Below are 14,666 nucleotides of genomic sequence, written 5' to 3'. Positions count from 1 at the left end.
GAATGCCATCAACAAGCCACTCTCAACCCACATTGAGCTCTACCACCTGCTGGACAACACCCAATCTGGATTCAGAAAGAACCACAGCACCGAAACAACAGCACTCATTTCAGCCACCACCAACATCAAGACCATCCTGGACCAAGGAGAAACAGCGGCCCTCATCCTTCTTTGCCTGTCAGATGCCTTCAACACTGTTCCACAACACTCTCATCTGAAGGCTCCAAGACATAGGCATCCAAGGATCTGCACTCAACTGGATCTGCTCTTTCCTCACACGAAGAACTCAAAGGGTCAGAGTACCACTGTTCACATTGGAGACCAAGAACCTGATCTGCGTAGGCTCCCATAGATCATCCCTCAGCTCCACCCTGTTCAACGCCTGTTTGGCTCCACTATCCAACAATCCAAGGTATCACCATCATCTCATATGCCAATAGCACCCAACTTATCCTCTCCTTGAGGGACAAACAACCACCACCAGAACCAGCTATACTAACTTCATGACCATGATAGCAGACTGGATGAGAACAAACTGCTTGAAGCTAAATTCAGACAAGAGAGAACTACTGGTTTTCAGAAACAAGACCTCTCCACGGGACTCCAACTGGTTACCATCAGAGCTAGGACCAACATCAACACCCACAGAACACGCAAGAAATCTGGGGATCATACCAGATGACAAGCTCACCATGACAGCACAATTCAATGCAGTAAACACCTCCTGCATCCACATTGTATGCATGCTATGAAAGATCTTCAAGTGGCTGCTACAGAATGTTGTGTTTCTATCTAGGACCCTAATTCGATATTCCCGATTTATGCCCTTATGTGGTTATAATAAATGGTTTCCTTATAAAGGCATAAGAATCATATCCATATTTAGTAATAGCCCATGCAGTCCAAATACGGCAAGGCTACTCCCCTAGACTCCTAGAAAGTACAACGCGTTCTTTAAACAAACCAAGCCTCCAGCAGCCCGGGAATTCCCCCTGCTTTTGTTTTGATTTGCACAAGAACTCCTGGAGTCCAGAAAGAACTGTTAGTTCTTAGTGACGTCTTATGTCCAACCTTACGTCAAACACGGCACCTTTCAGGTATAAATATACCAACGTTGTCTTAAGCAAACACACGGTGGTTTGGAGCAGAGCGGCTATCTACTTGCCCAACGCCCAGCTGATGCGAGAGCCGAAGGAAGCCGACCCTCCCTTGACGCACTGAGAGAGACGCTGTCTTTTCTCCTGCTGAGAAATCCAGCTCCAGTGTTTCCAGTCACCCTTGCGGGTTGCTGGGAGATCGAGTCCTGAGAGAGAGATACAAGACCTCCTACATTCTAGAACCAAGGTACGGAGCTGACTAAACCCTTAAGAGATTTCTTGATTCAGATTCTTGGCAAAAACCAACTTAACTTAAACTGCAACTTACTTACTCCTTCCCACGTATTAGGCTTAGGTCAGGAACACCGGGGTAGGCGTATCTTAGAAGCACCAGTTGAGTACGTTAGTCAATGTTTTTATGTATGTATATATTTTATCCATTTTAAAGTATCATATGGCTAAGAAACCATATCAATGCTTTTACAGTATTATTTCATAATACTCCTTTTACTGTTCGCACTTTACTTCATGATAAGTATTGCAATTGTGGCAATTCATTTCTCTTGCATGAGAAAGAAGACTGCTCAATAAATAACACCTTTTATTGAAAACGCCCGTCTCTCTATTTCTCTGCACTCTGGTGAAACTAAGTACGCACGATTGACTGAGTGAAATAGTTGTCTATTGTTTTCACACGACTCTAGAGATACACTCTTTATTCTGAGGGAGCAAAGTTGTCATGTTTATGCGGTTGTCAGAAGCTAATCCCTTCTTGTCTAAATCAGGAGAGTTAACTCTTTCCTGAACATTCGAGAACGTTTCTAGTGACCTCTGAGCTAGCTGGCAAAACTAATTAAGTCTAATATAGTCAGTAGAGACCTAGTCGACCTCAGTCCTACGTCTACACTGCTGTTTATATTATTCCAATGCGCAGAGCCGATTGGGAATATAGGAACTACACTACAAGAACACCAGACAGACTCCCATGCAAGTACTCATCACAAGCAGGCTTGCTACGGCAACACAGTTTATGCCGGAATCTCCAAGCAACTCCTACAACGACTTCAGACTATCCAGAATACTGCTGCAAGACGCATAGTGGACCTCCCATTCTGCACCCACATCGCACTGCACCTCAGGGAGCTCCACTTACTCCCCATTCACAAGCACAGCCAATTTAAACTCCTCACACACACATATAAAGCCTTACACAACAGGGGACCAGCATACCTGAACAGCTACATACACTTTCACCAGCCTGCCAGACTCCTATGCTCTGCCTCACTCTCACACACCCCTCACATTCACAAAAGTAGAGCATGAGGCAGCACGTTCTCCTACATCGCACCCAAAACATGGAACAACCTCCCTTAACACATCCCGACCTCCTCCTCTCATTTTGAACAAGAGACTGAATACTCGGGTCTAAGAATGGTTCTGCTGGGACCACATGCCCACACAACTGCTCAAGTGCTTGGATAGCCACACGGGTGCGTTCTACATATCTACATAACATAACATAACCAGGGAATGAGGTTGCAAAAGAAAAAAAGGAACTAATTAATATTACTTACAGCTCAAGGAATGTGCCAGTTTTGATGTGGTGAAATGACAGGAGGCATATATTTTCCCCTTCTTCTGACAGTAAGACAAGCTTTATGTCTTAACCTTTGATGGACAGACTTTCTTTTCTAGACTACTTCTGTCACTGCTAAATCTCTGAGCCTGACAATTTGAGCAACACGAGGATAGGGCTACTACAAGCAGCTGCTCCCCTCCAACACAGTTGTAAAGATTTTTAAGCCAAGCAGTAATAAGCAATCTTCCAGAAAAAAAGTGTACGTGATATCAAAATCTAAACAAAATCTTCTGCATCTGCCATAAACCTTGACTCATTCCAGATTTCAAAAGAGCTTCCTATCCTGGGTGTATAAGGCTCATCCAGAGAACATAGAGCATGGATCACAAGAAGGCTGTTGCCCTGTCTTCATCAATGGTTGTATAACTCTCAGAACAAAAGGGCACTCAGGAGGGGCATGCCTTGAACCTTCTGAAGCCCAAGAGGCAAACATATTTTTAATAAAAACTGAAAAAAGTATTTCTCTTTATGGCAAGGATGGCATATTTAAAGACATATTTTAAAACTCATATATTAAATATGCGAGGCTCTGAATACCTGTAAGTCATGGTTTGTTTGCTATTGTTGATTTATACTCATTCCTTTTTGTTTTCTTCAGACTTTTCTATTGATCATTATTTTCTTTCCTGTCCTCTCAGGTCAACTCCAGAAGTATGAGGGTGGCAGGTGGTACCCAGTTCCTGCAGAGGACCACCTTAAAATGACCAAACTGGATGGGCAAGTTTGGATTGCACTCTACAATCTCCTCCTGAGGCCGGAGTGCCAGCAGAAATACAACTTCAACAACTTCAACAAAGGGCAACTGTTAAAGGTATAGTGGTCACTTGCAATAAAATTGCAAGAATTATCCTCCCCTCCGTGGTGAATAAAGCAACACATCCTATTCATGCGCTTAAGAGCATTCTCACCAGTTACCTTATTTTCTGCTGAATGATGTGGATTGTAATTTTATTTTTGAAGGAGTGGCCTGGCTTGAATACTCTTGGATGCTTTTGTTATTTTCTGCTGTTTTTCCTTCCACCCCTCTTTAAGCTCAGCGAAATAGGTTAGCTGAAGGTTATCTCTGTTGCTGTCCATACAGAAGCATGCAGAATAAGGGTGCACTGATCACTAAAGGGACACTGGAATTCATCACTGGAAAGGAGAGTCACAGGCCAGTACAGAGCCTCAGACACTGCACTTGGTAATTATTATGTTTTCTCCCAGTTGGTTGTTCATCCCCACTGGATGTCAGCTATTGCTGTGAGTAACCCTTTAGAAACTGGTTGCAAGGCTGTTTAACACTGGTGCCAGACGTTCCCCAACCATACCTACCTTTCTTTAATAAGGGAACGATGTAAAACCATCTTGTGAAATTTAGAAAGCTCACCTGTGGTTGGATGATAATACACAATCGTAGTTCTGGCAGCCTTTATATTAAACTAAGCTAGCATAAACCTTCTGGTCTGATAACATTTTCACATTCATTTTGGCAGTAGCTTGCTTGCATTCTGCACTGAGTGGCTGTAATCATAAATGGCAAATTTCTTTGCATCAAAATATGTTTGAATATTGTCAAGCATTTGACATGGAAAATGGGTCACTTGTCATTGTACGATTTGAGCACCATTTTCTGCATATATTTTTTTTATTTTTCTGTCTTTCAATTTAGCAAATCTATTTTAATTGACCGAGATACTTCAGTCTTCAGACTCTCTATTTCCACCATATCTCCAGTACCATCGGACAAAGCGAGATGCATTTTTATCATATGCTAGGTTGTATTGTGCTTTCTCTCTCACGGTACGTCATGTTTGGGAATGGTCCTATAAGTATGACTGAAGGGGTCTATTACCCTTTTTCTTAGCCCCCCCTTCAGTTATTTTCATTTGATTCACCGCTATTTTTCCCCCAACTCGCATGAACTTTTTCACTCCCATTTCCTTTTTCTTTTTTGTATCCACATCTGCCTGCCAAACACTACATTACTGTCCTTCTATCTTTTTCTGTTAACATTTATTTTTTTGTAAACATCCATTGTCTTCCTCCCTTCACCATGTAGATCACTTTCTTTCTTTTCCTGCCATTTTCTTTTTAAACCTCTTTACTACTTACTTTACCTTCTCTACATGTATTTTTTTTATATCAATCTTCATTTCTCATTGTATTTCTGTCTTCTTTCTTTTCTCTTCATTCACCCTGCCTTTCTTCTTCATCTTGGTTCCCTTTCTCATCTTTTTACTTTGTCTCATTTATTCTCCCCTTCCTTTTCTTTTACACTATTTGCTCTCACTCTTTTTGGACATCCTTCATTTTATTAGCTTCCTCTTACTGTTCTCTCTACTGCTGTTTTGTTTCCATAAATCACTTACTGATTTTGCTCTTCTCTTTACTTAGCTACGTGGCTTCCTAACAGAAGTGCTCATTGACCAGTTGCCAAATCTGGTGGAGCTTCAGCGATTCCTGGGACATATCTCTGTGAGTGAGCCAGCACCTTCCAAAAAGGATCTGGTGCTTGAACAGGTACTCAAGCTCAAATTACACCTTGTTCTCAATTTGAGTTTGCTGATCTTCTACAGCTTCTCTAGGATATTTTTTAAGGGTGACTTTGTTTTGCACGGATACCTACGAAAAGAAAATTGGTATTTATTCAAGCTGATGGGCAGCATAATAACCCAATTGAGGCGTAAGTGATTTGAAAGACACTAAAGGTATTGAATATGTTTGTTTTGCGCCTGCCAACACCATCATCACCACCCACTTTTACTTCCAGAGTTTGAGCCAAGTTAAGTTTGCATTTTCTTTCTGAGCACACAGTGTAACTGTGCCATTTTTTAAAGAACTATTATTTGCCATCATCACAGGTTATTTTCTGCTTACAACCTGTTCGTCCCATCTTCATAGCCAGTAAGTTGACAGACTCACTTAAGTGCTGGTTTCTGATATGATCTGCATGTCACAAGTTTGAAACCAACAACTATCACCCATTCATTTACCCTTTAGAGATAATACATTAATTACCACTATATTGGATAATAGTAAAACCTTTTATTTGCAGTGCCCCAACAATGACATAAATGTGGCAACAACTTGTTGTTGTTCTCCTCATTATTATTATTTTTATTATTATCATATAGTGTTGGCTGTCTATTCAGCCTTACCAAGTAGAGGTTCTGCCAATACCCTCATCACATAGTGGATGTGCTTTTAACCGTAGCTGCTTCGCTTATATCCTTATCATGAAGTGGCTTTGTATTGCACTATTAGTTATGACTCCACTTATCCTCATCATGTACATATACTGTGGCCTTACTCTAGTGCCTCAGGATGCATCACCCTCTAGCCGATAGTGGATGGTTTACTCATCATGTGAATATTCTTTAAACAGTTATGCAGAGAAATCCTGCATGAACCCTGTCCTGTTCCTCCCATATGCCTCTATAAACAGTTGTACGTGTACCAGCAGTTTCCAGTTTGAAGCAACATGGCCACACCACAAGTGCGTAAAACAACTTAGATGAAATTGGAACGTATAGGTGCAAGTTACTGAAAGTTCTATGCAGGAAGTTGAGCTAAGTTTAGGCTGTCCTCTTTTCAGTGTTTGTTTTTTTGTGGATTTCAGTTGTATTTTCACAGTGTTTCCCTTTGAAATGAGTCCTTACCAGTGGTTATTCAGCTGCCTAAGCCCCAAAATAGATAAAAATATGTTTTTTTCCAGCCATCCCAAAACATGTTTGTTGCAGCAATTGATATAAAGCATATTTAATATAAAAAAAGTAATGCACGGTATTTAGTGTCTTTCCGTTGGCAGTGTGTCCAATGAACTTATGTTAGACTATTTTAAGCATAGGAAGTCTGTGTATTGCGCTCTCACTCACACTCATGCACACATTTCATTACCTTCTCTCATATCTTATTATATCTCACACTTACTCTTTTACTACTCTGCCTGGTGTACAGAAATTTTAATAGATCGAAAAATGAAAAGTGCTGTATTCATTTTTTTATTAAAAAATCCTGGAATCAGTTGGGGACATTCAACCACTCCTTGTTGAATGTTATGACATTGTAGAAGTGGTCATCCCTTCAAACAGCAAAGTACCTCGTGAAAACTTTACAATTTTCAATTACAACAAATTATGAATGTTATGACATTGTAGGAGTGGTCAACCCTTCCAACAGCAAAGTACCTTGTGAAACCTTTGAAACTTTCAATTACAACACATTCATTTGTAGCTCTGCATTCTGAGGCACCCTAAACTATTTGCCACTACTTTTCTTTACTTTTTACCAGACTACATTAAGGTGGTGCTGCTGTTTACGTGGCCTTTCATAGCTGCTAATTGTGCCCATGGCAAATGTCTCTCTTTAAGTCAGTCCAGACCTTTTATCTGATAACATATTGAATTCTGGGACTTGAAATGTTGCTCTTAACATTGTACCCATGGGTTAAAAAACACCAAAGTAATAAAGTTCAGTTGCGTAAAAAGCCAGGATTAGCTGAAGGTATCACACATGACAATGGGAATTTTATTGATATGTGGAAAGGCCTTGTGTTGTGTTTTCACCATTATTCCTTGTGCAAGGTGGTACCCATCACTATAACTTGTTTTGAATGTTTAAAGCCTGGGACATTAGGCAGTCAAACTGCTATCATTAGTGATTTGTTATAAAAGGGAGCTGATGTATCCAAGATTTTTACCCAATCTGTGTCTCCTGGTTAATGTAATAGTAGATATTGCCCAAGATTTTTATGAACCAACCGTTACACCAATCAGTAAAAGAATAAAACACTGCCAAAAAAATCAATCAATCAATCAATCAAGGCATTTATAGAGCGCACTACTCACCCGGAGGGTCTCAAGGCGCTTGGGGGGGGGGGGGGGTGCCGCTACTGCTCGAACAGCCAGGTCTTGAGCTTCTTCCTGAAGGAGAGGTGGTCTTGGGTCAGGCGGAGGTCGGGAGGGAGGGTGTTCCAGGTCTTGGCGGCCAGGTAGGAGAAGGACCTTCCTCCTGTTGTCGCTCTTCGGATGCGGGGGACGGCGGCGAGGGCGTGGTTGGTCGATCGGAGGGGGCGTTTGGGAGCGTAGAAGTTGAGGCGGTTGTTGAGGTAGCTCGGGCCATGGTCGTGTAGGGCTTTGTGTGCGTGGGTGAGGAGACGGAAGGTGATTCTCTTGTTGACGGGGAGCCAGTGCAGGTCTCTCAGATGTCCGGAGATGTGGCTGCGTCGGGGGATGTCGAGGATGAGTCTGGCTGAGGCGTTCTGGATCCGCTGGAGTCTCTTCTGGAGCTTGGCGGTGGTTCCGGCGTAGAGGGCGTTGCCGTAGTCCAGTCGACTGGTGACGAGGGCCTGGGTGACCGTCTTCCTGTCTCGGTGGGGATCCACCGGAAGATCTTCCGTAGCATGCGCAGGATGTTGAAACAGGACGCGGAGACGGCGTTGACTTGTCTGGTCATGGAGAGGGAGGAGTCCAGGATAAAGCCCAGGCTGCGTGCGTGGTCTGTCGGTTTGGGTGCGGTGCCCAGGGCGGGGGGCCACCAGGAGTCGTCCCAGGCGGAGGGCGAGGAGCCTAGGATGAGGACTTCCGTCTTGTCTGAGTTCAGTTTCAGGCGGCTGGTCGTCATCCACTCGGCTACGTCTTTCATCCCTTCGTGGAGGTTGGTTCTGGCGGCGGCGGGGTCGTTGGTCAGGGAGAGGATCAGCTGGGTGTCGTCGGCGTAGGAGATGATGTTGAGGTTGTGTTGGCGTGCGATGGCCGCAAGGGGGCTCATGTAGACGTTGAAGAGGGTGGGGCTGAGCGAGGAGCCCTGAGGAACGCCGCAGATGACTTCCGGTGCTGCAGATCTGAACGGTGGCAGGCGTACTCTCTGTGTCCTTCCAGCGAGGAAGGAGATGATCCACTCCAGAGCCTTTTCCTGGATTCCGATGTTGCTGAGGCGCTGCACTAGGGTGCGGTGGCAAACAGTGTCGAACGCCGCGGAGAGGTCTAGGAGGATGAGGGCTGCTGTTTCGCCGTTGTCCAGCAGGGCTCGGATGTCATCGGTGGCAGCGATGAGGGCGGTCTCGGTGCTGTGGTTGGCTCGGAAGCCAGACTGTGAGGGGTCGAGGGATCCATTCGTCTCGAGGAAGGCGGCCAGCTGCTTGTTGACGGTCTTCTCGATGACTTTGGCTGGAAACGGGAGGAGCGAGATGGGGCGGTAATTCTTGAGTTCGGTTGGGTCCGCTGTTGGTTTCTTTAGTAGAGCTCTGATTTCGGCGTGCTTCCAGCTCTCAGGGAAGGTGGCGGTGTCGAAGGAGGTGTTGATGATGTCCCGCAGGTGGGGTGCGATGACAGCGTCGGCCTTGTTGAAGACGTGGTGAGGGCAGGGGTCTGTCGGAGATCCGGAGTGGATAGAGTTCATCCAGGAGGATGAAGTCAGCGGAGGGGAGGGCGTGCGGGCTGATGAAGTCGGCGATGTCTTCGCTGAATTGTGTGCGTGGTCCCGGGGGTCGGTAGATGAGGGTGCCTCTGAGGAGGATGAAGTCAGCGGAGGGGAGGGCGTGCGGGCTGATGAAGTCGGCGATGTCTTCGCTGAATTGTGTGCGTGGTCCCGGGGGTCGGTAGATGAGGGTGCCTCTGAGGGTGGTTTTGGGGTCCGTGTGGATCTGGAAGTGCAGGTGTTCGGCGGTTGTCAGGGTGTCGGTCGCGATGCGGATGGTGTCTCTGTAGATGATGGCGATGCCTCCTCCAGTCTGGTTGCCGCGGTCTCTTCGGGTGATCTTGTAGCCCTCTGGGATGGCGATGGCGATGTCGGGCGCTGAGGAGTCGTTCATCCAGGTTTCCGTGAGGAAGGCGACGTCAGGAGCTGTGGTGTCGAGGAGGTTCCAGAGTTCAATGGCGTGTCTGTGGACGGAGCGGGTGTTGAGTAGGATGCACTTGAGGTGGTTGCTGCTGGTGTTCGGCTTGGCGGGCGCTGGTGCGGGGCAGGTCCGGATGCAGGTGAACTTGCAGGCGTGGCAGCTGAAGGGTCCGTGGGTTCGTCTCGGGGTGGCTCGGTAGCATCCCGGGATTCGGCCGGTGTTGAGTGCGTTGAGGGTGGCGGCGTCATACGTCTGGCGGGGGCCAGGGGTCTTGGCCCTGGGCGCGGTCCAGGCGCGGACGGGCGCAGACGGGCTTACCTTTGGCGCACCTTCGGCGCTCAGTCGGTGCTCCTGCTGCGCGCGTCCGCTGCGCGGTCGCTCTGGGGGCGTCATAAAAAGGGAGCCGGTCGGGAGGATCTGCGGGAGGGCGGGAGCGGGAGCCAATAGGCTGGCGGGGGGGCGGGGCCGCGGGCTAGGGCGGCGGGAAAATCTGGCGCGGCCTCGGCGGGCCTCGGGTGGCTGGGGTGGCGGGAAAATCTGGCGCGGCCTCGGCGGGCCTCGGGTGGCGGGAGGCTGGTGGGCTCGGCGGCCCTCGGGTGGCTGGGGTGGCGGGAGGCTGGAGTGCTCGGCGGCCCTCGGTGGCTGGGGCTGAGCAGGCAGGCACAGGAGCGTGGGGGTGACCAGGCCAGGAGGCGCAGTGGCCACTCGGATCATAGGATCATAATATCCCCGGTATTTACAATGAATGAAATAATTAGATCAAACCTATATATGCTTCTAAGCCCCACACATTTAGTTGAAGCACACCAAACTGGAGGAAACAAAAGGAAGAATAAAACAATATTTTAGTGATATGCCTAGACAGCAAAACTCAAGCAGAATAATCTTAGACCAGTCTTTCTTGCTGCTCCTTGTAAAACAAAGTAACCTTGTGTTTGCCCCTTCAGGAATAAATAAAAATTACTAATTCTCTCACACTTTCCTCTCTATAAATGGCATTTTAGTTTCTGGTTGTGCAGATGTTTAAAAGTATTTATATGTGTAAATTGATAAAGGCTGTTTCCCTGTCAGTGCAGTTTTGTCAATTATTTTATATTTAAACCTAAAATAGGACAGCCTAGCTATGTTTATTTGATGTGTCCACATAAAGTATAATTCTTTTTCCATGACTTTACAAACTTTTCCATCTAGCAGTGGTGGCAATCTTGGGGACCCTTCGTACTAACCCTGGCCACCAAAGAATTCCAGGTTTCATATCACTGATCTGGAACTAAGGACAGTTTGCATGTCTTTGTCATTCACATCAAGCTTTTTCTGTTATATACAAAAAAGCAAACGCAACATTTTATTTCAACAAGGTCTAGCCCTCTTAACATGTAGACTGGCATGCTCCTACAGATTTGGGCCTTAGATCATCACATCATCTTTAATCCTACAGTGAATAACCTTCTCCAGGCAAATTTATTTCAAATGAGAGAACTGTGAGCTAGAATTTAAACAGTATGCCATAGAAGAGAAATGTGGCAACTGCTATCATTTTGTTATAAAAGGGATCTGATGTATCCAAGAATTTTACCCAATCTGTGTCGACGCGGCAGAACCCAGATTGTAGGTGGCGCTGCTAGATGTGCATGTCTTAATCTACTTTGAGCATTTTAAAAACCTTCTGCTTTTAACATTTATTCAGAATTTGCACTGATCAGATATTCTTATGCTAATTTTTATGCTTCAATTGCACTTTGCACAGTTTATAATTCACCGTACCTTGAAACCGCACTCACGCCCGGTCTGATTCGGCAAGTGCCGTTGAGCCGAGGGCGTTCCTGAGAGGTAACATCAAGGGTGGGACACTTCCGGCAGCGGTTAGCGGACTAGCTTTTCCTGCTATACCGCCATTTAAACTGATGCCCAAGCGCACGCGCAGCGGACGCGGCTGAACCTTGATTGTAGGTGGCGCTGCTGGCTGTGTATGTCGCAATCTACTTTGCGTATTTTAAAAACCTGCTTTTAACTCTTATTCAGAATTTGCACTAATCAAATATTCTTATGCTCATTTTTATGCTTAAATAGCACTTTGCACAGTTTATAATTCACCATACCGTGACACCGCACCCACGCCCCGGTCCGACTCGGCAAGTGCCGTTGAGCGGAGGGCATTCCTGGGAGGTGACATCAAGGGAGGGACACTTACGGCACCAGTTAGCGGACTAGCTTTTCCTGCTATACCGCTATTTAAACTGATGCCCAAGTGCACGCGCAGTGGGCGAGCTGGCAGCGCGCCGAAGGTGCCCCTAAAGCTAGCCCGTCTACATCCTTCCGCGCCCTGACCAGCCAGAGAATATTCTACTCAAGTACTCAATTGAAAACTACCGCCCGGTATGCAATGCACACACTTGCCCTCGCATTGAGATAGATTTACTAACAAAGTGTTCCCCCCATCTGTCCCAATTGTACATTTACATTTAAATTGGATGCCCATTCCAATTCTGCCCCTCTCCAGACTCTTCCCATGCACTTCAATCTGGAAAATGTTCATGCAGCGCTCATAAACGCACAATCTCTAGCTAAGCATAAATATGAGATATCAGATCTCCTAAAAAACCACAATCTTGATATACTCTTCATTACGGAAACCTGGACCGACCCCTCATCTGGGTCTGACTTTAGCTCTGCCACCCCCAATGGTTATCTACCCTACAGACAAGTTGTGCAGGAGAAAAATAAATACTACACTGAACAGAAAGAATCTGCGCAAGACTCTACAAACCATTATATCAGGTAGTAGACAAACTATCAGGGCATTCATCGAACCTCGCCACAGCCTCTTCACAAACCCTTGCCAGCTACTTCTTTGAAAAGATCAATGACATCTATACTAACTTCGCCTCTCAATCCAAGATTGATGATCAGCTCTCGAATCATGGCATTCTTGAACCCTCCCCTTCCCTCCTAGAATTTTATAGCATTTCACCGGACCACATTATAAATCTAGTCTCTATCGTCAAATCAGGCTCTGCCACTGACCCCTGCCCACCTGCCATTTTAAAACCCATCGCTGTTCTTATAGCTCCCAGCCTCTCTAACATCTGTAATGCGATGTTTAAGACTGGCATCAATCCCCAGATTTGGAAAATAGCCATCGTCAAACCTATGCTAAAAAAACACAATCTCGACCCAGCTGACACTAAGAATTATAGACCGATAGCCAGCCTACCATTCCCAGCTAAAATCTTCGAGAAGGTCATGAATTTCAAGCTATCTAAATACATCAAAGATCACAATCTCCTGGATGACACGCAATTCGGTTTCTGCAAGGGCCATGGAACCGAGACAGTGCTTATTAAGGCATCAGAGGAGATTAGGATGATACTGGATCAGGGGGGCGCCGCTGTTCTTATTCTGTTGGACCTCTCACCAGCATTTGACACGGTCGACCATGCTATCCTGATCGACTGTGTCACAAACATTGGTATAAGACATACAGCCAGAGCCTCCCTGTCCTCCTTCCTTACCAATCGTACCCAATCAGTAAGTCTCGGCACTTTCAACTCTTCACAATTCGCCCTCGCGTGTGGCGTCCCACAAGGATCCTCACTGAGTCCGACACTATTTAATATCTACGTGTCGGACTTAGCCAGAGTCATCAAAGCACACTGGATGGTTCTTATGTCTTAAGCTGATGACACACAATTGGTGCTTGCGGTACATAATGATGGAGGGGCAGTAGCAGCCAATTTCCAGGAAGGCATGTTGGCCATCAGCACATGGATGGCCAATAACTGCCAAAAACTTAACCCTGAGAAAACGGAGGTAATGATTTTTGGCAAACTGTCGCCATGCTGATCCCCTTCTTGGTGGCCGTCCTCATTAGGACCCCCTCCACTTCTAAGGTCAGAAACGTAGGCGTCATATTTGACGACAAGTTATCTTCACACCTCATGTCAATGCTGTGGTCTCATCCTCATTCTATAAACCTAGAATGATAAAGAAGTTCTTACCTTTTTACCACTCAATGCTGGAAAACCCCTAGTAAGCACCTTAGTCATGTCAACTATTGACTACTGTAATGGTCTCTTCATAAATGCACAGAGTAAAATACTCAATAAATTACAGCTGGTCCAGAATTCAGCGGGCAGAATCTTATCAGGAACCCCTAAATACAAATCCATCTCTCATATACTTCGACATTATCACTGGTTCCCGATAAAAAACTGCATCAAGTTCAAGGCCCTTTGCATTGCTTACAAAGCCTTGCATAACTCCGGACCTTTGTTCCTGAAGGAGGCCCTGGGTGCCTACATCCCTAATAGGGCATTACGGTCATCCACAGCTAATCCTGCTAAGGGTCCCCGCACAAAGACAGCCTAGTGGGGTGACAAGCGATTTACTTTCGCCACAGCCAATCTATGGAATTCTCTTCCTATCCACATCATAGCTAGCCTGACCCTACTTCGCTTCAGAAAAATGACAAAAACATGGCTATTCAGCCAATAGTCTAAAGTCTCTGTTTCCTGCTCGCTGTCCTCAGCGACGAGACAACGACGGGTATTTTTCGCGCTTTACAAATTGTATAAAATAAAATAAATGTCTTTTTCAGTTGTTGGCATACTTGGTTGCCAAACGCTCTCACGAGTGGGTAAGCCATTTGCTTGGAGGGTCTTGCAGTTTATTTACAAGCAGAATGTTGTTACATATCTGCATGTATATTTGTGTTGTTTTATGTAAAGGAGATTTATCCATATGCAGAGTTGTTTTGTTTGACTCATGCTAAAAGGACAGATGTATTATATCAAAGCTGCTGTTTTCCAACAGTGAGAATGGTGCTGCATCACTTGCTTTGCTTTGTCAAAGTTAGAGCTGATTTTTATGCTGTTTTCTATGTTCATTCAATGGAATACCAAGAGTTTCTAAACCCTTATCATTCTGCTTCTTAAGATTCCTGAGATTTGGGATCGCATAATTCAAGATAACAAGGGAAAGTGGAAGGCCATTGCTAAACACCAGGTGAAGCATGCCTTCAATCCTTCAGAACAGGACCTGCGGCATCAGGCACGCAAGTAAGTTCATGCATTTGGTGATATAATGTATAAAGTTCAGTCGATAGTGTACA

The 14,666-nt window shown here is 45.6% G+C and overlaps 1 protein-coding gene across 1 annotated transcript in view; it reads left to right on the top strand.

Annotated features, from left to right (window-relative positions):
* ZMYND10 (zinc finger MYND-type containing 10) overlaps positions 1 to 14,666 on the top strand; it is a 173,604-nt gene that overhangs the window by 130,175 nt on the left and 28,763 nt on the right. Inside the window, exons 8-10 of the mRNA XM_078661272.1 lie at positions 3,375 to 3,547; positions 5,113 to 5,238; positions 14,492 to 14,613. Of these exons, the coding sequence (XP_078517398.1) occupies positions 3,375 to 3,547; positions 5,113 to 5,238; positions 14,492 to 14,613 (421 nt within the window). The remainder of the gene's footprint in view (positions 1 to 3,374; positions 3,548 to 5,112; positions 5,239 to 14,491; positions 14,614 to 14,666) is intronic.

Source organism: Lissotriton helveticus, chromosome 9, assembly GCF_964261635.1.
Source record: "Lissotriton helveticus chromosome 9, aLisHel1.1, whole genome shotgun sequence".
NCBI classification, from domain to species: domain Eukaryota; kingdom Metazoa; phylum Chordata; class Amphibia; order Caudata; family Salamandridae; genus Lissotriton; species Lissotriton helveticus.
Note: the sequence above shows the minus strand (reverse complement) of the source record. Positions and strands in the feature narration are given on the sequence as shown.